General features: G+C 42.4%; 1 protein-coding gene across 1 annotated transcript; it reads right to left on the bottom strand.

The window, feature by feature from the left end:
- Positions 1–17,400: 17,400 nt before the first annotated feature.
- On the bottom strand, positions 17,401–17,892 carry LOC138956161 (uncharacterized). Its single transcript, XM_070327600.1, has one exon. It carries the CDS (start codon positions 17,890–17,892, stop codon positions 17,401–17,403), a length of 492 nt encoding a protein of 163 aa, XP_070183701.1.
- Between the last annotated feature and the right edge of the window lie 8,643 nt (positions 17,893–26,535).

Raw genomic sequence — 26,535 nt, forward strand, 5'->3', positions numbered from 1 at the left:
AAATGTGTTTGTGGATCGGAAGATTGCTGACTGCATGCGTATTTGTTAATGCTAAAATAAAAAGTCCAATTTAACAGACACAATAAAAACAACAACAAAACACTGCCGGCAAAGTTTACGCATAATGTTTTTACATTTAGTCAAGTTTTGACGTGTGGATACGCCCTGGTGCCCACGAACCAACCCCCAACTATGGGTTAAATAGCCGGGCAGGACAGGCTCGTCAACCCTGGAAGGCAGCTGTCCTAGGAGAAGATCACTCCAAAATTAAAACGAGGGCAGAGGAGGCTCACTATCCCTGCAAGGAAACTCCTCTAGGAGAAGGACCACTCCAAATTTAAACCCACGTAGTCCCCCGAAGACAGAAGACATCGGCCATTAGGCGGGGAGCAGACCGGATGTCTACGCTTACTACGACAAATGATTGTGTCTAGGTCGAATGTTCGTGATTTAAAAACAATTTCATCTTATTCCTTGTTGTTTCCTGATTCCAAAAACATTACCAGCTATTGTGTTTTCAGCGTAGCAATAGGGCCCGATATTTAGACGAGACAAGTATAATGCCGACGAGTCGAAGACGAGTCGCATTATACTTGTTCGAGTCTAAATATCGGACCCTATTGCTACGATGAAAACACAATAGCGATTATATAGCTATTCTGACATTAAATTCTGTGTTAAAATCATGTTTTTGTCAGCAACAAGTACCAGAATGGTCCATGTCGTTGAGTGCAGACGACGGTTCCCTTTCCGCATGAAGCCACGGAAATAACCGAACATTGAAAAACCCACGGACATGTATTACGGAGAAAACTCGAGATAACCGGATGTTTAGCATTACATCAATATGCTAGGAATCATATGACGTCATGACGTATCATGCTTGCCTACGTAGATTGTATGTTCGAAAGTCTGACTTCTGTTGGGAATTCGCGTGGTGAAGACTGCGGTAAATCTGTAGATGATAAGAGAACAAGAAGAAACGACTAAATGCTTCAGACCGGTAACTTCATTTCAACATTGCACTATACAATGGACGTTCTATGTGACAGGAGAGTTTGCTGATTTTGTGTTAAACATTGGAGAGATCGTCTGCTAGAATCAGAGATAGGTCGCTTCAGATTGCAGCTTCTGGAAATTTGCTATCGACATTTGTAACTTAGCTTAAAAACATTCCCGAGAAGAATTTCAAGTTTGTAAAGCTGAAAAACATTCCCGAGAAGAATTTCAAGTTGTCAGTGTATGCTGTTATCGATAGAAACATCGCCGCGTGGTACAGATGTGTAAACCGGAACCATGCGTCGGCCATTTTACTCAATATGCTTTTGGATGCCATTTTACTCAATATGCTTTTGGATATTGAGTAAAATGGCCGACTTCGGCAGCAATATGCTTTGATGATAGGAAGAGACCATCCAATCACAGCCCCCGAATTCCCCCACGTGTTCATCAGAATAGCTATATATAGATATGATATGTTTGGATTAATAACACGCTTAGAAAGTAAAAACGAAGAGAGGTACAGAAAAGCGTGCTATGCAGCACAGCGAAACCACTACCGCGCTGAACAGGCTCGTCAGTTTCACTCCGTTATGCACAAGCGGCGGACTACGGTCATTGTGAAAAAAATGCAGTGCGTTCAGTTTCATTCTGTGAGTTCCACAGCTTGACTAAATGTAGTAATTTCGCCTTAAGTGACTTGTTTTTTATTTTTCTTTGTTTTATCTTTCTTTGTTTCTCTCTTTCTCCCCTTGTTTTCTTCTACCTGATTTTTCTGTGCTGAATGGGATTGAAGTGATCGCAGTAGGCCTACTCTCGTTGTTGCTGAAGCTGTTGATCTGGTGAATGGTTCACTACCATCTGAGACAACGACGTGTCAAGCGTATAGCGGAGGCTGGACTGATCCACCCGGCTCCCACCCCGGGTAGCTGCTACCCTCCCATCGTCACACACGGACAGGCGCAAGGGGTGTACGCTCAGCCAAACAACGTAAGTAAACTATATTAATCCATCATACAACAAGAAACTATGCAGATGCGTTTGAGAGCAGTTCTTTGTGATAAGACCGTTTATTAGCAAGATCTAGATGTGGCACGTGTACAGTGCTGTTGTTATGTCTGTGATCGTCTGACACTGTATGGCAATTTTCCATGTTTTTATGAGGACAGTAAACATTTTGAGTTGAGTCTTGATTTCTCTATTTTGTCAACACTTGTTTCAACACACTCTGAACATTTGCAAGCCAAACTATTTGCGAAATATTTATAAGCAAAGTCGATTTTTGGGGTCAATCGGTGTCCAGTAGATGTTACGAACATGATTTTTGGCTCACGAAGTGTAGCCTATGCGATCGTAACTTTGTCTGTCTGTGCGTTTGTGCGTGTGTGTGTGCGTGTGTGTGTGTGTTTGTGCGTGTGTATGTCTGTGGTAGAAACTTTAACATTTCCGAGTCTATGTGTGAGTGGTTATCCAAGACTACGGATAAAGCTCGCATAAGATTACGTCACGGTCAAAAGTGTTTGACGTCAATTAATGCATCATGACGGCATGCCTCCCTGTAGTCTTTCTCTCTCGCGTGGTGTGTGTGGTCTCGGTCATTGTTATTTTGAGCGGGCCGAGACTTTTTGGCAGTCGTGTCCCTGTAAGTAGGCTACATGCAGATCGACAGACAGATCTAGATCTAGTGTCTCTCTTTCTTGCACAGTGTCACCTAAGCTTACTGTGTGTGTGGGTGTGTATGTGTGACGGGGTGATTGAGTTTGTGTTATTGTTTGTCTATTTCTTACGTGAGCCTTGAAGGCTTCGCCTCTTGTGATTAATTGGGTATAATATAATGTCAAGTGCAAACACCTATGGATGCTATAGGGTTGACAGCCTAAACACCCACGGACTTTTGTCTTGTCACGTTGCACGTGAAGTTTTTGTGAATCCACCCCAACTGATGGACGGGTGAGCTGTCCCGGTCACTTGTACCTGAATTGTCACAGAGGACGGATGGAAGTTATATAGAATGAATGACTTGCCGAAGTGAGGTAAATATTCTTTGATGTTGTAAAACTGTCACGTTTCAATATATCACAAAAGGTGATTATGAACGGTTAGTTACTACTAACTAACCCCACAACGATCCACACTCGCAGTCATACAAATATATAGAATCAACAAAAGTATAAGTTTCAGACGCCTGTTTATATATTATCACGCCACCTCCCTCGAGACTTCACTCCAAAATATGTTTTTTACGTCTAAAACGTAAACAAGGGGTCACTGACAAAAAATGCCAGTTAAAGTTTAGAAAATGATAACACGCTGATCCCGTGTATAGATAGAAACGATAGCTGATCTGCCTAAAAGCGCTGGTTAATGCAGGTGTCATACACCCCACGTTGTCACCACTCAAATGAAATCACAAATACACAAGATGACTCGGTGGTAAAAGGGCGCTATGACATGGTGCACTTAGCTTTTTGCCTCTGAGTGGGCGACCCGTGAATAGTCTATCTCCACAACTGCTCCGTTGAATGAAGTGCCGGCTGGCGTAGAAACGAAGCAGGGATTAGTGGAGATATCAGGCGCCTCACTCAGTCGCTGAAGATCCTCCCCGTAGTCTACCAGAAAATAGCAGACGTGTAGTATAGTAGGATGACGACAGCGACAGCGACAGCAACCACCAGTACACCAGAACACCAGGTTACAGCATACCCACAAAGACCCGTAGTCGGCAGATAAGTAGATAGGTCAGTCACGTAGCGTAAAAACGTAGGAAGGCTGTAAGAAAAAGCATTGGTGCACTAAACATGCCACGCAACCCTTCAACCTCCACCTTCAAACATGTCACCTTTACATATTTCATAGAGCACGTGGGCCTGCACAAACGAACTTTTAAAACAACAAATCAGCCATTTTCCTTCCTTCTCTCCATATCTGCAAAAAACATATACAGATTATTATCTTAGCTTCACAAAGAGAAAATTATGCGCTAACCTGGAAAGAACAGCAGAGAGTATTTCATTCCACAAACACAGACTCGTCAACAGCGTTAAATAATGATTTATCACCTCAACAGCCTAATGTAAGTAGCTCTCCTTTAAGCGAATCCGCTCCCTTTTGAATGGCTCTCGTCCGTCGACGACAATACCGTCATCCCCTTCTTGCTGAATTACTTTATGCGTGGGATAAAAAAAAACCCGCTCAGCCAAGAATCAAAAACCTGACAACTTTGTTGCCAGCACAGGTTACACAGCAAAAAGTGTGTTCTCCTTCGTAGTTCCTAAAGCCCTACTGTACTTGCAGAACGGCACTTTGACTTAAAATAATATGTCACCAAATGTAGAAGACCATCTAACTTTAGGATGGAGAAAAACGATCCTTCTCTGTCGCTGCTTTGTGTTCAAGTGTCCTCTCATGTCTTCCCCAAACAACCTTGAAAAAAACATCGCGTGACTCCACGTGTCCCGTGTCCAGTTCAGACACAGTCGATTTCGCCAAGCAAGCAAAATCACGCACGTGGAACCCTTGCAAAACAAAATCCACGTGCTCGGCTATGCTTGGTCAGCTAAAACCAGCCGTTGCCCAAACACAAGCGCTTTTCGTCGCAATTTGAGAAAGGCACCCCACAGAGTGTTTCTTTCTCGATAAATGTCACTAAATCGTGACACACTTCCCCTCTTCAAGACGAAACCTCGGTTTCGCTCCCAGCCATGTTCTCCTCTACAGCGTGAGAGAGAAAATCCGCTCCAACATTGTTGGCGCCCGGAATGACGCGTACCGTGAATTGGTACGGTTGGAAGATCAACGACAAGCGCATAAGTCTCGCGTTTGCCAACCTTGCAACCTGAAGATATTGCAGAGGTTGATGGTCCGTCTCCAGACAGAAAGGTCGTCCGTAAAGGTACGCCTCAAACTTCTGAATGCCCCAGACGATGGCGAGACACTCGCGCTCAACCGTTGCATATGCTGCCTCGGCCGAGGTCAGCTTACAGCTGACAAAGCAAACAGGGTGCAAAAACCCCTCCGTCTCCTGAAGCAACACTGCCCCAAGACCTTTCCCTGAAGCGTCTGTCCTCAGCACGAAGTCCTTCTTCAAGTCTGGTAGCCGGAGTATAGGCTGGCTGGTGAGTCGCCTCTTCAATGTGTTGAATGCTGAGTTGCACTCATCAGTCCACACTACAACGGTCGGTTGTAGTTTCTTGGTAAGGTTGGTCAGTGGAAGTGCGATTTCGGCGAAGTGAGGGATGAAGCGTCGATAGAAGCTGGCAAGGCCCAGGAAAGACCTGACTTCTTTCATCGTGCGTGGTGGCTCCGCCTCCCGAATCTTCTGAATCTTGTCGTCCTCTGCCGACAACATGACCCAGGAAAGACAATTCCCGAAATCCCAAGTAGCACTTTGACGGTTTAGCTCCCAGATTTCCGTCCTTCAACCTCCTGAACACGTCGCGCAGGGCGTCAAGATGTTCAGACCATGTCTCAGTCGCGATCAGCACATTGTCGATGAAACTGCTGATGTCCTCGCGCTTCAACGGTTCCAAAAGTTTACTCATCATGCGAGTGAAGACGGCTCTTGCATTCTGTAGCCCAAAAGGCATGACTCTCCACTGGGACTGGCCGAAGGGAGTGGTGAATGCAGTCTTCGGACGATCTTCCTCGGCAACAGGAATTTGCCAGTATCCCTTTGTGAGGTCCAATTTGGAGAAGTACTTGGCCTTGGCCAAGTGACTGAAGAGGTAGTCTACATCATGCATGGGTTCTGCATCAAACGGCGTGATCTTGTTCAGCTTTCGGTAGTCGACACAGAACCTGACGCGACCATCCTTTTTTATATTTAGTCAAGTTTTGACTAAATATTTTAACATCGAGGGGGAATCGAAACGAGGGTCGTGGTGTATGTGCGTGTGTGCGTGTGTGTGTGTGTGTGTGTAGAGCGATTCAGACTAAACTACTGGACCGATCTTTATGAAATTTGACATGAGAGTTCCTGGGTATGAAATCCCCGAACATTTTTTTCATTTTTTGGATAAATGTCTTTGATGACGTCATATCCGGCTTTTCGTGAAAGTTGAGGCGGCACTGTCACGCCCTCATTTTTCAACCAAATTGGTTGAAATTTTGGTCAAGTAATCTTCGACGAAGCCCGGGGTTCGGTATTGCATTTCAGCTTGGTGGCTTAAAAATTAATTAATGACTTTGGTCATTAAAAATCGGAAAATTGTGAAAAAAAATAAAAATTTATAAAACGATCCAAATTTACGTTTATCTTATTCTCCATCATTTGCTGATTCCAAAAACATATAAATATGTTATATTCGGATTAAAAACAAGCTCTGAAAATTAAATATATAAAAATTAAGTAGATGTGTACTGCCGGGCAGTACATACCCCAAGCGAAGTCGTCCATCTGTGTGTACATGATTCTCTCTCTCTCTCTCTCTCTCTCTCTCTCTCTCTCTCTCTCTCTCTCTCTCTCTCTCTCTCTCTCTCTCTCTCTCTCTCTCTCTGTCTTAAAATGTGTCATCGATGACGTGTTTTCATACTTGCTAATGCGGCAGGCTAATCATGACGTCAAATTGAAACTTCTTGAAGTCTCTCAGAAAGGGACATGAAAACCATGTGGGGGTTATTGGTTTGGGCTGAAAAAAAACCCAACTCCACCTAAAATTCAAGCGCCTATGGGGCTGAATTATGCAGCATAAATTGTGAAACATCAGGATATCTCACACTTTCAATTCTGCCATCATGTCAAATCTGACAACAAACCTACCCACAAAATGTCATAAATATCGGTGTAGAATTGAGACTTAACGGTTTTTAACTGCCAAAAATAAGTTTTTTTGACTGGAATAGTTTGTCTTGAAATTCAGTTTGGGACAACGGACCCACCCACTAAATTTCATAAAGATAGGTGAACATTTAAATGTAACGGTTTTTAACTGCCAAAATTATGTTTTTCTTCTGGAAAAGTATGGAGTGAAAATCAGTTGGGGACAACGAACCTACCCACACAATTTCATAAATATCGATGAAGAATTGAGATTTAACGGTTTTTAACTGCCAAAAATAAGGTTTTTTGTCTGGAAAAGTATGTCTTAAAATTCAGTTTGGGACAACGGACCCACCCACTAAATTTCATAAAGATAGGTGAAGAATTGAAATTTAACGTTTTTTAACTGCCAAAATTATGTCTTTCTTCTGGAAAAGTATAGAGTGAAAATCAGTTGGGGACAACGAACCTAGCCACAAAATTTCATAAATATCGGTGAAGAATTGAAATTTAACGGTTTTTAACTGCCAAAATTATGTTTTTCTTCTGGAAAAGTATGGAGTGAAAATAAGTTGGGGACAACAAACCTACCTTTAAAATTTCATAAGAATCAGTGAAGAAATAGGATTTAACGATTTTTTAACGGCCTTTAAATCATTGGTGATGTCATCATAACCCAGTCGTTGTAGTTGTCGTCGTAGTTGTTGGTGTTGTTGTTGTCATGTTCGTTGTCGTGATTGTTGTTGTTCTCGTGTTGTTGTTTTTGTTTTTGTTGTTGTTGTTGTTGTTGTTGTTGTCGTCGTCGTCGTCGTCGATGTCATTTGTTGTTGTTGTTATCGTCGTCGTCGTCGTCATCGTCGTCGTTGTCAGAGGTTATTTCTAAAGATTTCATTGATAGTCTTTGTTCTCGTCACCAAGACTTGCTAAGAACAAGCTTGGAACAGCAAGAGTTCCAAGAACAAGATTAGAACAACTCATTACATCATTACCAGTATGTCATTTGTATTTAGAACACACTTTAGAAAAAAAACTCTTCAGCTACAAACCAGTCACCCTCACATGGCGGAGGTGTTTGTCTAAACCACTTACTGAAATGTTTTGAGGTTTAATGACCATACACATGTTGAACCGGTGAGTGTCTTCCGCTGCTTAATTCGCAAATAACTATTTTATTAAAGTCCGCTTGAAACGCTCAAAGATGAAATTCCATGTTAAAAAGTGACAAAAGTTTCACATTTTCCCGTTGTAACAGCTTCCGATGATATTATATGAAAATTCTGATCCTCTGAGAGGATTCCCCGAAACAAAATCAGTTTGTACGCCTAATTTTAATAGAATTGTCCAAACAGTGTCGCTAATATTGTGCTAAAAGATGAATTCTAGAACAATGTCCAGACAGACACCACTTGGCAAAAAAAATTTCAGTGCTGGGAGATGAATTAAAAACACTTTCATCTTATTCCTTGTCGGTTCCTGATTCCAAAAACATATAGATATGATATGTTTGGATTAAAAACACGCTCAGAAAGTTAAAACAAAGAGAGGTACAGAAAAGCATGCTATCCTTCTTAGCGCAACTACTACCCCGCTCTTCTTGTCAATTTCACTGCCTTTGCCATGAGCGGTGGCCTGACGATGCTACGAGTAAAATGGCATTGCGTTCAGTTTCATTCTGTGAGTTCAACAGCTACTTGACTAAATATTGTATTTTCGCCTTACGCGACTTGTCTTTACTAGTACGATCGGTGAACTGTAGGGAGAGTTTGCCGGCTCGATGACGCCTAACTTCGTCATGTCGGCGATTTCCTTCCTGACCATCTCCTTCTGTGCATGAGGCATGGGGTACTGCTTCGTCCTCACTGGCTGCTTCTCCAGCAAGTCGAAGGTGAATTCCTCCAGATGCGTCTGCAGTGGTATAGTCTAACTCCTCTGTCGCAAAATTGATCATTTCTTTTAACAAATACCAAATTTGGCACAGTAAGAGAGTTTTGTGTTCTGAACAAATCCTGATACAGAGCCATTGTGAAATATTATTATTTAATCCTACCCCCCCCCCCCCCCCCCACCAGCCATAACGTCACATAATTATTGGCTATGGTTCCCTCAGGTGTCTGCCAGTGCCTCTATGTACAGAATTAAAATCCACATTTATGCTCCAAATTGCACCACATTTTTGGTTGAGGTAGTTTGAGACATGGGGTCGGATTACATTTACCCCAGTTGCCATGGCAACACTGGCAAAGAGTGCCTTTGGCAACACCAAAGGCAGTATTTTGCTCCAAATCGATCCAAATTTGATGTGTAGACAGTTTGAGGCATGGGGTGAGTTATGACTGGATGTCATGGTTGCCATGGCAACAATTCATAATTTGCAATGTTGGAAATGGCAACAATGACGAACACCACGGAAGGTGCTTTTTTGGAAGGGAGGCGGTGCAGCAGACCGCATAAGAGAGAGAGAGAGAGAGAGAGAGAGAGAGAGAGAGAGAGAGAGAGAGAGAGAGAGAGAGAGAGAGAGAGAGAGAGAGGGGGGGGGTGGAGAGTCAAATGAAATAACAACAACAAAACTAAAAACAAACATCAGCAGCAACGGTTTCAACAAATAGCAAGGTTTCCTACCTTAATTCTGACAAGTCGAGGAGCAACCATTGCATATGCAGAGAGCGGTGCACTTTAGTCCAGTCTTGAAGCATTTGCAACGTTTGCTGCTGCAGCCCGTCTTGCAACCACATTTCAAGAGTTCCTGGCAGGTTTCTGAAGCCTGTGGAAGGGTTGTCCACAATGGATGCCAGTTTCCTTTCACAAACTGCCACCCCCAGTCAGATGGATCAGGAAGGGGTGGGGTTGGATTGGATGCTTGGCTCCAGATTTGTGCTCCTTGGTAGACTGCACGTTTGCAATGTTGTATTAAAGCCTCCTTGGATGGTGGGATGTGGTCAATCTGACGCCCAGTCTTGGTGAAGAGATGCTTTCTGGCATTGTTCACATCCACACAATTGCTTGTTTTGTCATACAGGAGCACAACAAATCGTTCAAGAGCCACCATGTCGACTGCAGTGAGGCTGAATGGGTATGTGCAGAGACGGCAGAAAGTTTCTGTAATATCTTTGAAGTTGTGCCATGTATCCCATGCCTTCTTCTTCCCAACATTGTTGAACGAGGAAACGGTGTCGCAGCCGGTCATGCTGTGAAAGAAAGGCAGACAACGTGCTTTTTGTCTATCCCAACTGCCTTTGCGATGTCATGAGCAGCGATGCACCGGAAATGTTTGCCAACTCCCATGGCAATCCACACTTCCAGTCCATGATGTTCTGTCACAGCTGCTACAGCAAGGACGACCACATCTGTGTCCACAGTACGAAGCAACACACGATTGCTAACCTGTGCTGCATGGGCAAGGTGGACCATCATCCGCGTGTCCGCTTCTTCATGACTGCATGGCGATATGCCAGTCAAATCCATCGGTTGGTTGGAGAGAGCGATGGGACCTTGAGTGGTGATGATACTTTTTTCTGTCTCCACTGTCATGACGCATTGAGCAAGATAGTTGAACAGCTCTGTTTTGTTGGCATCAACACGAAGGAAACTGCTCCAGTTTTGCGGGATCGCTGTGACAGGAGTAACTCTTTTCCTTTTTCCAAATCCCCTACTTTCTCTTGTGCTGCTTTTCAAGCTATCTGGTTTGTAGATATCCCATACAACATCAAGACGAGAAACAGCTTGAAGTGAACGTGCGATAAATGGAAGGAAGACATCCTCTGAATATGATCCAAAGGTTCTTGCTGTTCCAGGTGTGAGCATGTTTACTACCACTGCTCCATCCAGGATCATGACTGGAATGTCAGGTACCATATCAGTAGTCTGCAAAAGTGGCTCGAGGCACTCCAGAAGGCTTGCTTTTGTTGTTGATCTCATTGGCTCACGTAAGTGTAGCCTATGCGATGATAAACTTTGTCTGTCTGTGCGTGCGTGCGTGCGTGCGTGCGTGTGTGTGTGATAGAAACTTTAACATTTCCGAGTCTATGGATAAAGCTCGCATAAGAAGACTACGTCTCGGTCAAAAGTGTTTGACGTGTGTGATAGAAACTATTTGAAGACGTCACATTATGACGTAAGAGGGTTAGACGTCACGCAAAGGAATTACTGAAAGTCTCGGTCATTGTTATTGTGAGCGGGCCGAGACTAATTGGCAGATCCAGGGTCTCGCTTTCTTGCACAGTTTCACCTATGCTTACTGTGTGTGTGTGTGTGTGTGTGTGAGTCAATGTGTGTGTGTGTGTGTGTGTGTGTGTGTGTGTGTGTGTGTGTGTGTGTGTATGTGTGACGGAATGATTGAGTTTGTGTTACTGTTTGTCGATTTCTTACGTGAGCCTTGAAGGCTTCGCCTCTTGTTTTTCCATTACAAGACAAAAAACAGATTGTGATCACCAAATTTACCACGCAGATTAATTTTTTAATTTATTTATATATTTTTTTTTTTTTCGGAAAAAAAGTTTAGCGTCGGCGGTAAAAAATAAGGTCTGTCAGGTTACCCTAACCACAGCTAATTTCTTTGTGGCCTAACATGTTGGTCTAAAAATGAAATCGCTAAATGGAAGAAGGAGAATTAAAAGTGCTATTGTTAGTGCTTGATGAGTGTGTGTGTGTGTGTGTGTGTGTTACTGTAATGGACCATGAGCTAAGTTTGAGTTCTAACGGAGATATGGTACACAATAATGATCATTATTAGTGTGTCCCTCATTTCTCTGCGAGGTGTGACTGAAGATTGAAACTGAGAGTGAAGAGAGAGAGAGACATAGAGAGAGAGAGAGAGAGACAGAGAGAGACAGAGAGAGAGAGAGAGAGAAAGAGGAGAGAGAGGGAGATCAATAGAGAGAGTGGGAGATCAATAGAGAGAGAGAGCAAAAGAGAGAGAGCAAAAGAGAGAGCAAAAGAGAGAAAATGAGAGCTAGAAAGACGGAGATAAATGAAGAGAGAAAACAAGAGAAAGAGAGAGAGAGAGAGAGAGAGAGAAAGAGAGAGAGAGAGACATTGAGAGAGAGACATAGAACAAGAACAAGAACAAGAACAAGATTTTATTCCTTTAAGGCCTTAGCCCCTTTCGGAAGGGGGCTGGTTACACAAAAGTAAAGCGTGTGTGCAGCAGCAATCCACACACGCGTCGTTTCAAGTGAACAGAAGAAAAGACAATGTATAATCACAAAATACTAATGCTTAAACAGCATTTTCTAAACATTTAAATGAAAAATACAAGAACTTAGCTACATTGCAAAGTATAGTTTCATTTTTCACAGACAACAACAGTGCAAGTTCAAGTGCAAATGTTCGAAGGACATCTACAAAATTTTGCTGGAATAAATTGACGTCTTAGATTTTCCAGTGCAGGGCAGCATAAAACAAAATGCAATTCGTCTTCAGTACTAGACTGACACAAACAACAGACCAAATTATTTTCACTTACAGCTTTATACCTTTCTGTATGTAAAGCAAGTCTGGAAATACCCAATCTAAATTTAACCAAAACATTTAAAATGTGTCTGTTTACTGGAATTGACAAGTATGTTTCTACAAGATTTGTTGTCTTAAAGGTACGGTACAATGCAAACCGGTCGCTAGTCTGAATATGGTTATCCCACTCTTGCCACCGGCAGTCAATAATGCGTTGCTTAAAACATGCCAAAAACGAATTAATACAGGCTACACCTTGGTTAATCCATACATACTGAAAACCATATCGACACAGGCACAACCGTACCTGTGATGCCCAAGTAGATTTACCTCTGCTATCTAGAGTAAACAACATCTTATATGCTTTACGAGGTAATCTACTGTCATCCATTCTTGTCAGTTTCAGCCAGTATCTTATGCAACGTACATATGAATTTAAGTAAATGGGATAACGTCCAAATTCACCATATACAAGATCATTAGGAGTACGCCTGTCAACACCTAAAAAACGTTTTAAAGCAAACAAATGCACCTTTTCTACTGTTGCTGCCTGCATCAGACCCCATACCTCAGCACCATACTGAACAATAGGTTGAACTTGTGAGTCAAAAAGCTTGGTAAAAACATCCAAAGACAATCTGTCGAATTTATACAAATTACTCATAATACACAGTACAGCACGTTTTGCTCTGGCAACTAGATCTTGACAAGCAAAATTAAAGCTTAATTTGGTAGAAAAATAAATACCTAAATACTTGTATGCATTTACTACCTCCATTCTTTGCCCACCAAAATACCAAACTTCACGAGCAGCTAGATATCCACCTTTACGAAAAACCACGATGTTACTTTTCCCCATGTTTACTTTAAGCTCAAGGCGCTGTGAAGCAGAATATAGACTATGTAGTTGTGACTGCAGACCAACAACAGTTTCAGACAGCAAAGTAATATCATCGGCAAACAGTAGAATGAACAATTCAACAATGTCAGGGTTTAAAGTAATACCATGCCTACCATTATCAATGATTTCCAATGCCAGCTCATTTATAAATAGAGCGAATAGAATTGGACTGCACACGTCTCCTTGCTTCACACCTTTTGTACAATTAATGAAATCTGTTAGTTGAGCACCACATCGTATTTTAGCCTTGACCACTGCATACATACTTTTAATACATCTATACAACTTTCCCTTTATACCATTTTTAATCAAAATTGGCCAGAGCAGTCTGCGTGAGATACTGTCAAAACATTTCTCAAAATCAATGAAAGCTACATAAAGTTTGCGATTATTAGAAAATTGTTTCTGTACAGCAGCAAGCAGAGTGAAGATGTGGTCAACAGTAGAATAATTTTGTTTGAAACCAGCCTGACATTCACCTGTAATATTATGTAATTCAGTCCACTCTTTAAGTCTATTATTAACAACTGTACCATACAATTTACTACATATATCACACAATGAAATTCCCCTGTAGTTGTTAGTGTCATTTCTATCTCCTTTCTTAAATAACGGTACAATAACTGAATCGCACCAGTTCTGTGGATAGATTCCCTCATCAAACAAAGCGTTAAACAGTTTCACTAAAAACAACACCACATCTTCGCTAGCTGCTTTAAAAAATTCCCCAATTAAACCATCAGGTCCTGCAGCTTTACCCGATTTCAGTTTTCTGATAGCAATCAACACTTCTTCTTTGGTAATGGGTCTATCCAGCATTTCTTCATATTCATTATTCACGTCATTAACATCAGCATGCTCATCATCTTCAATCTCATCTTTTTCTAAAATGTTATGAAAGTGCAGGTACCAATCATCAACAGAAATATTGTTTTGCTGCTGGACCTTTTTACAAGAAACATTTTTAATTTTCTTCCAAAATTCTCTCTGATCACTTACAGCACCTACAAGTTCTGTATACAAACTGTCATTGTACTGTTTCTTTTTTCTATGCAATAAGTTTTTATATTCACGCCTGGCTTTACAATATTCATCCCTATCCACATCGTCTAATGAATTCCTACATTTTCTCAGCAACCTTCTGACACGTCTTCTTTCAAGCACACATTCATGATCAAACCATTTGAATTTACGTGGTTCATCTGACAAGATAATAGTTTTCTTCATACAAGTTGCACAATCTTTAACTGAATTTATAAACAAAGTCAAAGCATCATTTACATTAATATCAATCATTTCGCTTGCCAGTCGTAACTGTTGCCGAAACACATCAGAATTAATTGCATCTTTGTACTGATGTTCATGATCAGAGTTCCAAACAAATTTTTGCAAAACTTCTTTTTTCTTAACCTTTGTAGCATGTGAATAAAGGTTGTTTTGTTGAGTGATAGTTAATTCAAGTGGCATGTGTTGTGAATCAATATTGTCAGAGACATAAAGGCTACAAGATTTAACAATGGAATCAAACAAATCATAGGAAGCAAGGAAGTAGTCATTCACACTGTTTCCAAATTCAGAGATGAATGTGTAACAACCCTGAAGGTCGCCATTACATACACCATTCATAATGCATAATCCAAGTGCACTGCACATGTTCAAAAGACACTTCCCATATTGATTCATAACTCCATCTTGCGAATTTCTTACAAATGATCCAACACCAGATTTCATAGAACAATCAAAAATCACATCTTCATCAAAACAGTGCGGGAACACTGTCACGTTTCAATATATCACTTAAGGTGATTATGAACCGGTTAATTACTACTAATTAACTAACCACACCACGATCCACTCTCGCAGTCATACAATTAAATAGAGTCAACAAAAGTATAAGTTTCAGACGCCTGTTTATGTATAAACTCACCACCTCCCTCGAGCCTTCACTCAAAATATGTTCCTTTTACGTTCTCAACACGTAAAAAACCAGTGTTCACTGACAAAATGCCAGTAGTATATAGAAAATTATAGTAACACGCTGAACCCGTGTAAATATAGTTAAATGCGAATGTTCTGTTCGAAAAGCTCTAGTTCGTGCAGGGGTCACACCCCACGTTGTCACTACTCCAATGAAATCACAGATACGAAAAGACAACGGTGGTCAACGGGGTGCGTACGACATGGTGCACTTAGCTTTATCTCTGCTGCTGCTGCTTAGCCGGTATGCTGGTTAGTCGGTTCGCTGGTTAGCCGGTCTCCTGGTTAGCGTAGCTTCAACAGGTCCCGCCAAAGTCAGCCGTGCAGACGTTACAGGAACACGTAACGAAGCGAAGCGAAACGAACGGAGGCTGCAAACAGAAAGCATCGGTGCACTAAACATGTCAGCTACCCCTCACCCACCACCTTAAAACATGTCATCTTTAAATATCTCATCGAGCACGTGGGCCTGCACAAAACGAACTTTTTACAACAACAAACAGCCATTTTCCGTCCTTCTCTCCCTATCTGCAAAAACCATATACAGATTAGTATTTTAGCGTCACAGAGAGTAAATTATGCGCTAACCTGGAAAGAACAACAGAGAGTATTTCATTCCACAAACACAGACTCATCAACAGCGTTAAATAATGATTTATTACCTCAAAAGCCTATGATTGTACTCTCAATGGAAGCAAAGTCCGCCTCCTCCCTGGAACAGCCTCTGTTCGTCAACAGTGACCAAAAACCTCCAGAACCCCTTGTCGAATCCTTATGCGAAAGCCATCGCCGACGAAGGAAAGTTGACGACTTGTCCTCAGCAAAATAGTGGCAGTGTGAAGGAAATAACCGGTGGAAGCTCCCCTAGAGTGCCGAATACAATATTCGGTGAAAAACCATCATACTCTAGAAACTGTGTATTAGATCCTTCCCCTTCTGCCGCTGGGTGTCAAGTGCGCCGCCCTTGTGTCTCTCTCAGACAACCCAGCCAATAACACGTGACTGACCTTGTCACAAAACCAGTCCAGCTATACACAATTCTGCCTCCCAAGCAGAAAAAAGACACGAGAAACTCAATCCGTGAAAATCCCGTGCGCGCTGTCAGCGAAAAACCGTCAGCCCTATGACAGCAAAAAAAAACCACTGTGAAACTCGTGCGCTACAAAACATCCGTGCTCGTTGAGCACTGTCAGCAAACTCTGCTGTAGCCCAATATCACGTACAGGCGCTTTCTATCATAATCGACCAAGAACAGGCACTCCACTGAGTGACACTTTCTTGGTCTCTGTCACCCGATCGTGACAAACACTTTTGCTGTTCTACCATTTAAGTCACCGCATAGAAGAACAGGTAACTCACCAACTTTACACAAACAGTCAACCAAGTAATCTTCTAATAAGTTTATGCCATTATCAATACCAAACACAGAGTAGAACCGAGAATTTTCAGGTGGGACATAAGCACAAACAAACAAAACATCAGTTGAAAAACCGAAAAAGTGTTTATCAAGAACGAATGACAAAAAATTCCCTCCACCACTATCATCCTCCTCCACTGCACGCACATACTGCAAGAGGGTCGAGCGAATCAAACAAATAACACCGCCAGATTCTCTCCCTTGTCTGCCCAAATCCGAGGACGGTTTGACAAAAGCAGTATGAGAAGAAAACAAAGAAGAGTTGAATTGTTTTACAAATGTTTCAACTAAACAAATTATATCAAAAGAAGAAACGTACTGTACAAAATTGTAATCTTTTAATTTTGGCAACAAACCGCCAACATTCCAATGAAGAAAAGTAAAGTTATTTTCTTTTTTATTTACATCAGAAGCAAGACAATCAGAAGAATCGTCACTCTCATCAAGTGTGTCTTTTCTGTACACATCGGACGCACCCAAATCGCTAGGGGAGGGGGGAGGGGAGGAGGGAGAATGCTGTGTGCTGTCTGCTACGTCGCCAAGTGCACTACATGACCCCACACTGCGCACTGTCTCTGAACGCTCACAGTTCACGTCACGGTTACAGGTAGGCATAGGCCTATTTTCGACACACTGGAATACGGCACGTGCCGAAATCACGTTACCCGTGTCACTACACGCTTCGTCGTAAACAATGTCCACAGTCCCACCTGGTGTACGTTTACATTTTGCCCCCCTAGTCAAAATACTGTCCGATGTAAACAGGGGCCGGCCACATCTCTATCTTTTAATAGCATGCGCGTTGGCCACTTCTTTGATAGAGTCCTCACCATCGAGCACGTACTTCTTACCGTCGATCAGAAGGTGGTCATAGACCATGGTAGCACGTTTACCACTATCCTAGGCAGCACGGCGATGTTGGTTCAGTTTCTTTCGAATGTCACGTACACGTGCAGAGAAGTCTTCGGCCACGAAAACGTCAGAGCCCTTCAGCTTTTCTCTGGCCTTCTTCAGGATGTTGACACGGTCTTTGTAGAACACGCAGCGGGCCACCACTGGAGCGTCACGCTTGTTGCTGGTTCTGTGCACACGGTCGAACTCAACAGGGTTAGGAAGTCCCAAGGGATCTGCCAACAGATCCCGCACGGCGTCTTCACATTGTTGGGGTGTTTCGTTTTCAGGTCGTGTAAGTCCATAGAAGACGAGGTTGTTCCGCCTGGAACGACATTCAAGATCGTCAGCCTTCATTTCAATGTCGTCGAGTCTAGACTTGAGATTTTCATTTTCTTTTCTCAGGTGCCCTACTTCCTCTCTCAACTCATGCACTTCTTCTCTTGTTTCAGTGTAGGCCGCGTTCATCTCTTGTTTTAGGCTGTCCAGGTTAGTATCCATAGTGGCCAGTTTTTTTGTCAAAGTTCGAATCCATTGACGCCAGTCTGTCCATCACATCTTTCAAGGTAGGTTCGCTGTTACTTTTGTCCATACTCTCTCTCCGCCCGCCGCCAGACTCACCACTCTTACTCGTCAGCCTTGTCTGGCGCATCTGGTCCTGTGGTATCGGCTTGGGAGGGCCAGGGTTCAGTTCAACGTCGCCACACAGTTGTAGGAGATTGCAGTAGAAAATCTGCGCCAGGAGCAAACCCACCATTACACCGGCACACAGAGAATGGAGTTTCAATGTCCGTATCTTGACCTTGTTCATGGCCCGACGATGCATGAAGGCGATGAATGTTGCCACAAAACAGCCACATGTTGCCCTGAAGTTCAGTGGAACGGCTGGCATGGTCACTCACACAGTTCGTCACCAAAATTTGACTCATGAAATGACGTGGTACTTCACCAATTTGACTAATTTGTCAGAGCTACTGCACGCCGCTGCAGTACACGGGAACGTGTATCACGCACCATCAATAGAGAGAGAGCAAAAGAGAGAGAGCAAAAGAGAGAGAGAGCAAAAGAGAGAAAATGAGAGCTAGAAAGACGGAGATAAATGAAGAGAGAAAACAAGAGAAAGAGAGAGAGAGAAAGAGAGAGAGACATGGAGAGAGAGACATAGAGAGAGAGAGAGAGAGAGAGAGAGAGAGAGAGAGAGAGAGAGAGAGAGAGAGAGAGAGAAAGACTGAGATAAATGAAGAGAGAAAACAAGAGAGAGAGAGAGAGAAATGGAGAGAGAGAAATGGAGAGAGAGAGATGGAGGGAGAGAGAGTGACAGAGAGAGAGAGAGAGAGAGAGAGAGAGAGAGAGAGAGAGAGAGAGAGAAAGGCTGAGATAAATGAAGAGAGAAAAACAAGAGCGAGAGAGAGAGAGAGCAGGAGAGAGAGAGAGAGAGAGAGAGAGAGAGAGAGCAAGAGAGAGAGAGAGCAAGAAAGAGATAGCGAGACAGAGAGAGAGAGAGAGAGAAACACAGAGAGACACACACACAGAAGAAAAAACAAGAAGGGCAAAGCCCATACGACTCACATGCTTGACCTTGACCTTTACATGACCTTGACCTTCAGAGTCAAGGTCAAATAACTAAACCTAGCAATGACATCATACACTAAGAACTGCTTTACACATTTTTCCTACCAAAATACATGTGACCTTGACCCAAGGTCAAGGTCATCCAAGGTCATGCAACACAAAGCTGTTAATTCAAGACATAGGAAGTACAATGGTGCTTATTGGCTCTTTCTACCATGAGATATGGTCACTTTTAGTGGTTCACTACCTTTGTTTGTTTATTTGTTGCTTAACGTCCAGCCGACTACGCAGAAGGGGGGACGAGGAAGGGGGGGATGAAGGGGGCCACTTGTCAAGCGATTCCTGTTTACAAATGCACTAACCCATTACTTGTGTCCCAGCAGGCTTTAGTAAAACTAAATTAATACCTACTGGAAGATTACCAGTTTCCAGTATGTTAAAATAGGCTTAACCTATCTACTGCTGGACTTACATCAGAACACTAACAGATTAAACTATACATGAATTTCACTACCTTATTTTGGTCACATTTCATAAGGGTCAAAGTGACCTTGACCTTGATCATATGTGACCAAATGTGTCTCATGATGAAAGCATAACATGTGCCCCACATAATTTTTAAGTTTGAAACAGTTATCTTCCATAGTTCAGGGTCAAGGTCACTTCAAAATATGTATACAATCCAACTTTGAAGAGCTCCTGTGACCTTGACCTTGAAGCAAGGTAAACCAAACTGGTATCAAAAGATGGGGCTTACTTTGCCCTATATATCATATATAGGTGAGGTATTCAATCTCAAAAACTTCAGAGAAAATGGGAAAAATGTGAAAAATAGCTGTTTTTTAGACAACATTTATGGCCCCTGCGACCTTGACCTTGAAGCAAGGTCAAGATGCTATGTATGCTTTTTGGGGCCTTGTCATCATACACCATCTTGCCAAATTTGGTACTGATAGACTGAATAGTGTCCAAGAAATATCCAACGTTAAAGTTTTCCGGACGGCCGGACGGCCGGACGGCCGGCCGGCCGGACGGACGGACGGACGGACGACTCGGGTGAGTACATAGACTCACTTTTGCTTCGCATGCGAGTCAAAAACCCAAAGAGACAGAAAGACTTCAAAGAGAAAGTAAGAAAAAAAAAAAAAAAAAAAAAAAAAAAGACCGATTAATGGAAGCAGAAGAAGAAATTTGGAACACTGTGTGTGTGATAAGGACAAATGATGTACATGCCTTTCTCTCTCTCTCTCTCTCTCTCTCTCTGTCTCTCTCTCTCTCTCTCTCTCTCTCTCTCTCTCTCTCTCTCTCTCTCTCTCTCTCTCTGTCACTCTCTCTCCCTCCATCTCTCTCTCTCCATTTCTCTCTCTCTCCATTTCTCTCTCTTTCTCTCTCTCTCTCTCTCTCTCTCTCTCTCTCTCTCTCTCTCTCTCTCTCTCTCTCTCTCTCTCTCTCTCTCTCTCAAAGACAGAACAACGCAATAACCTTTTTTTGTGTAGATTCGATTGACTTTTACCTGAAATAAAATATTCATGAAGCCGGTTCTGACTGAGTTAATATATTTCTGGAAAGCTGAACAACGCAATGCGTCTGTGACTGGTGAAGAAGCAGAGCTGGAGCTTTTTGTATTGTTTGTCGTTGGTTTTATTACACACGCACTCACATACGGTCAACAAAATGTTGCATGTTCCTGCTTGACAAACAAATGCCTGCATACATGCGTGCACGTACGAACGTACGAACATTCATACCTGTGCAAACAATCTGCCACTTCAAGTTCAACACCCAAACCCCACACATTCCTCCAAAAGGAGTCTGAAGTATAATACTGGCATTTGTGGTATTGAACGAGGACCTCAACTTCCATTGTCTAGTGCATGTGGGTCTCATGTTGTACGTGTGAAACCACTTACTTAAAACAGAAACAAGAAGGGCAAAGCCCACACGACTCACATGCTGAACAGACCTTGATCTTTCTTTCAGAATAATTTTACAATAAAACTGAGAAAAACAATATTTTACACATTTTTCCTACCAATCTACATGTGACCTTGACCCAAGGTCAAGGTCACCCAAGGTCATGCAACACAAAGCTGTTAATTCAAGACATAGGAAGTACAATGGTGCTTATTGGCTCTTTCTACCATGAGATATGGTCACTTTTAGTGGTTCACTACCTTATTTTGGTCACATTTCATAAGGGTCAAAGTGACCTTGACCTTGATCATATGTGACCAAATGTGTCTCATGATGAAAGCATAACATGTGCCCCACATAATTGTTAAGTTTGAAACAGTTATCTTCCATAGTTCAGGGTCAAGGTCACTTCAAAATATGTATACAATCCAACTTTGAAGAGCTCCTGTGACCTTGACCTTGAAGCAAGGTAAACCAAACTGGTATCAAAAGATGGGGCTTACTTTGCCCTATATATCATATATAGGTGAGGTATTCAATCTCAAAAACGTCAGAGAAAATGAGAAAAATGTGAAAAATAGCTGTTTTTTAGACAACATTTATGGCCCCTGCGACCTTGACCTTGAAGCAAGGTCAAGATGCTATGTATGTTTTTTGGGGCCTTGTCATCATACACCATCTTGCCAAATTTGGTACTGATAGACTGAATAGTGTCCAAGAAATATCCAACGTTAAAGTTTTCCGGACGGCCGGCCGGCCGGCCGGACGGACGGACGGACGACTTGGGTGAGTACATAGACTCACTTTTGCTTCGCATGTGAGTCAAAAATCTTGTAAGCTTATCAACAAAAAACGAACAATTATATTCTTAAACAAACTGGTTAGAAATAGAATAACAGATTTAGGAGAATGCAATGCAAGGAACATCATTATCTAATTCGGTCGATGCTTAGATCTAGAAAAGCACCCACTTATTCCAGTATAATAGAGAGAAAAAATCCAATTGAAAAAGTTCCAGATCTAGACAAGGCAGCACTAGCAGCAATTTTAGCTAGCAAACTCGAACTTGCCCTGCATTCATGCAAGGTCGAACCACTTTCCCTGCCTAGTGGGGGTTTGGCGGGTAGAGGGCCGGTGCTGGCACACTCGGAGTGAAACGACATGTCACCTACTTAAACACCGATAAACACTTTCAAACTAAGCCTTACCTTGCAAACTCATTTGGGCGATTTCAAGTTGCTTTGCTTCGTGCGAAGGCGGCCATTTTGAAATTTGCTTAACTGCGGTATTGATCATGCTTTGGAGTAATTATAAAAGAAACGAAGCGGTAAACATGCCAAATAAATATTTTGACGATATATGTACATTTGCTGCTAATGTTTCAAAGCAGATAAATATTTTTTTCCCTTTCTTTTATTTTTGCAAACCATTTGCTGCTGATGCTGTTGATCCGAGTTCGTCTGCTCAAGTGTTGGTTTTAAAGTATTATTTTCTTCAAACATATCGAATGTTTGCAATGGCTCTGTATCAGAAATCAATAACAACTACTTTATTATTAATTATGCCAAGTTTCATAAATGTTAAGCAATCTGATCAATTCCAGTTATGAGTTGCGACAGAGGAGTTAGACTTATTAGAACCAGAGTTAGAACGCGTGCTGCGTCCTCCAGGATTCCTTGCAGGTCCCCTTTCTGGTCGTCCCCAAGATCAGATGATATGATTGTGTACATCAGTGTAGTCCTCTCTGGTCTCCAGCTGCGGACAAACTGGTACCCGACATCTTCCCTCTTCATCCGTCGTTTCGTCCATCACAACAGCAACCTTCTCTGTCTCTGTGTCTTTGTCCTTCTCCCCGTAGGCAGTCCTTTCCACGTAGGCGCGCAGCAGGTTGGCGTGGTACAGGCGTGCTTTCCCGTTCATCACGATCCTGTGGTCATTCTGGCCCACCTTCGCTGTCACCTCAAAAGGTCCTTGCTACTGCAGTTGTAGCTTGTTGTGTTTGACAGGTAGAAGTAGCAACACTCGTTCTCCAATCTATCTTGAAGCTGCGCGGATGTGCCTTGCGGTTGAATCATTGCGCGTAACGCTGTGCTGCTCTTCCCAGGTTTTCTTGAGCCAGTTTGCAGGTCTCCTCAATCCTGTTCCTGAGTTCCATGATATAGGTCGCTGTCGTTTGCACCTCCTCGTCAGCTTCTTCATCCGTCCAAGCCTGACGCAGGATAGCCATGGGACCGCGTACCTGTCTGCCCTACAACAACTCAAATGGGAAAAAACCCAAGCTCTCCTGAGGAACCTCGCGGTAAGCAAAAAGCAATGCTGGGATGTACCTGTCTCACGTGCGTGGTTTCTCCTGAGCTAGTTTTCTCAGCATGGTTTTCAAGGTACCATTGAACCTTTCCACCAGTCGCACCCCCCCCCCCCCCCCCCCCCCTCTCTCTCTCTCTCGACCTCTCTCTCTCTCGGTCTGTCTGTCTCTGTCTCTCTCTCTGTCTCTCTCTCTCGCCCTCTATCTCTCAACTCTCTCTCTCTATCTGTCTCTCTCTCTCTCAGTCTGTCTCTCTGTGTGTTTGTCTCTCTGTCTCTCTCTCTTTCTCTCGCTCTTTCTGTTTGTCTGTTTGTCTGTCTGTTTCTCTCTCTCTCTCTCTCTCTCTCTCTCTCTCTATATATATATATATATATTTATATTGTTTTCTGTTCTTGTTGACCCTATATTAGGGTGGATGTAAAAAAGCAATATTCTTGCTTATCTATTACCCTCGATAATAAAGATTTTGTCTTGTCTTGTCTTGTCTCTCTCTCTCTCAATGCTATCATCCCTCGGTAATAAAGTTTTCGAGTTCGAGTTCTCTCTATCTCACACACTCTCTCTCTCTCGCCCTCTCTCTCTCTCTCTCTCTCTCTCTCTCTCTCTCTCTCTCTCTCTCTCTCTCTCTCTCTCACTCTCTCTCTCTCGGCTCTCTCTCTCTCGGCTCTCTCTCTCTCTCTCTCTCTCTCTCTCTCTCTCTCTCTCTCTCTCTCTCTCTCTCTCTATTTTAAACGAACAGCTTTATACGCACCGTCTCATAGTCTTGATAGCAATTTATAGCAGAAACTGTGATTTTTAACCCTCAGAAGTTTGACTGTCGATTTCCCATTCAAAACTGTACAAAACAGAAGGTACAATGATATTGCTGATCAGTTTCAAGCCGCTGCAACCACATTATGGTTGTGTTCAGTTATAGTAGTAACCGGCCGCCCAAAAATTGCTGGTAGGCATCTCAGTACATAACATTCAGCCATTACTATCCTCACGGATCTGTGGGAGTTTTGACTAGTTTTTAATTACAGGTGTCATTGTTTGTTGTTGTTGTTCAGCATTCAATTTTGTTGTTTTCTGTGTTTTTGTCGTTGTCACGGACAACATCTGTCGTTGACTGTATTGACTTTTGGTTTAATCGTTGCGAATATTTTGACCATCACTGACTGTTAAGTTTCCTCGTCCTGTTTTCATGTTGTAGTTTCATATTGCTTCTTTCCCCAAGGCCGTTTACTTGTGGAAAAACATCAGGGTATGTATTCTGAGGAGGGGGGGGGGGGGGGTATAGTACAAGGGTTGCCAATGTCTTTGTTCTTCAAACCACCGCTGTAATCAGTGTAAACACCAGCAGGATTTTCCTGTGCAGACGGAACACAGTGTAGCAACCAAATTCCGAATAATCTTGCTCTGCGCTTTGTCGGGTCATTCTGGGTCACGGCGGGAAGGACGTGGGTACCGGGTCGATAACAACCCCTCGTCTGTGCTCGTTGCTGCAAATAGCGTCTGAGGGAAGGAAGGGGGATTCCCCTTTCGCCTCTGAATCAACCCGCCGCTGATTGGTTGGCTCTCTGCCAAGTGGAACAAACAAAGTCGCAGTCACAACTGATGGAAAGCCGTGAATAATTTAGAAAGAAATTATTAAAAATCAAGAAATGTTGATATATTTGATTAGAATATCATTGTACCTTCATCAGTGATGCCGAATATCATGCCAAAAATGACGATTAAGCCACAATAACAAAATTCGAGACGGTGTGTTGTGAATTATTTCCAAGTGACTGAAATGGTGTGACGTACTTTTTTTTTCTCCTCAAACTTGAAACAGAATTCAATACGTCACTCACTGAGCGAGCCGGTGAACTTGGCTAACTCGACAGTAGAGGACGAACACGACCAGCCGATTGTATACTGTTGTGTACGCCCCCCCCCCCCCCCCCCCCCCTTTTCCCACACACCCTGTATCTCTCACATACACATGCACTGGCAGGGTAACAATATATAATTTTGGCATATACATACTGAAAGAAATTGGAAGAAATGTCAGTACTTTCTGGTCACCAAATTAGAAAGAACGATTTAAATTGATAAGCTGCATAGACACCAACAACAACAACAAAAAAAGAGGGGGGGGGGGGGTTGACATGACACTAAATACTTCAGTCACTAGACAAGGCAAACAGGCTAGTATAGTAATGTAGGGCAAAATGTCTGCTAAAACATGATTCGTACACCAGGAAGTTTAAAATGATAAAACTAGTAATTTATTGCGTATGCACATTAAACTCTAACCCAGGAAGGTGCATAAGAGCAAACATTTGAGCACAAGTAGAAAAGCGGTTACAGTAAGATAAAACAAAAACCGGGATAATGTTATCTACAGCCACGGTGACACCGACAGAGGTCGTTGTATGTCCTGGTCTGTGTACTTGCACTGACATTTAATTTTATGCAAGCTGAAAGCGCTCTCTTCAAATGACACTGTCACGTACCCGCACTGGGTTTCTTTTTATTACCGACTATTCAGTTTACACACAAAGGCTACAGCTTCGTTCTCACGCCGGCCAACCCTCCGAGGCCGGGGGGCACGACTGACAGAGTTGAACGAGAGTGATGTATGAAAGACGTCATGACCTCTTCCAGTGACAAAAAAAAGTTTGCGGGCCACTGTCTGTCTCTTATCTAAAACTTGACAGGACTGTAATTTACTTCCTTCTTCAAGATACAGGCCATGAGTCAAAGTGGGCGTTCCGTTCTAACCAGTATCGTGGTTGTTCAGAAAACTTCCCAAACGCGCTATACCATTTTAAATACCAAGGGAAATTACTCGGCAATGCCTTATAACTCTTCTGTGTGGGAGACGTATATATTGCCGACTATATCCAAATCTGATAGGACTTTGGTATTGCATTTCAGCTTGGTGGCTTAAAAATTAATGAATGACTTTGGTCATTAAAAATCTGAAAATTGTAAAAAAAAATATATTTTTATAAAACGATCCAAATTTACGTTCATCTTATTCTTCATCATTTTCGGATTCTAAAAACATATAAATATGTTATAATATTTATTTGGATTAAAAACAAGCTCTGAAAATTAAAAATATAAAAATTATGATCAAAATTAAATTTTCGCAATCAATTTAAAAACACTTTCATCTTATTTCTTGTCGGTTCCTGATTCCAAAGACATATAGATATGATATGTTTGGATTAAAAACACGCTCAGAAGTTAAAACGAAGAGAGGTACAGAAAAGCGTGCTATCCTTCTCAGCGCAACTACTACCCCGTTCTTCTTGCGGTGGACAGACGATGCTACGAGTATACGGTCTTGCTGAAAAATTGCATTGCGTTCAGTTTCATTC

The sequence above is a fragment of the Littorina saxatilis genome, unplaced genomic scaffold (genome assembly GCF_037325665.1).
Source record: "Littorina saxatilis isolate snail1 unplaced genomic scaffold, US_GU_Lsax_2.0 scaffold_445, whole genome shotgun sequence".
Classification (NCBI taxonomy): domain Eukaryota; kingdom Metazoa; phylum Mollusca; class Gastropoda; order Littorinimorpha; family Littorinidae; genus Littorina; species Littorina saxatilis.

Bases quoted from the DNA above. Each gene is read 5' to 3' on its own strand.
- LOC138956161 (XM_070327600.1), bottom strand. From the start codon at position 17,892: ATGGATACTAACCTGGACAGCCTAAAACAAGAGATGAACGCGGCCTAC.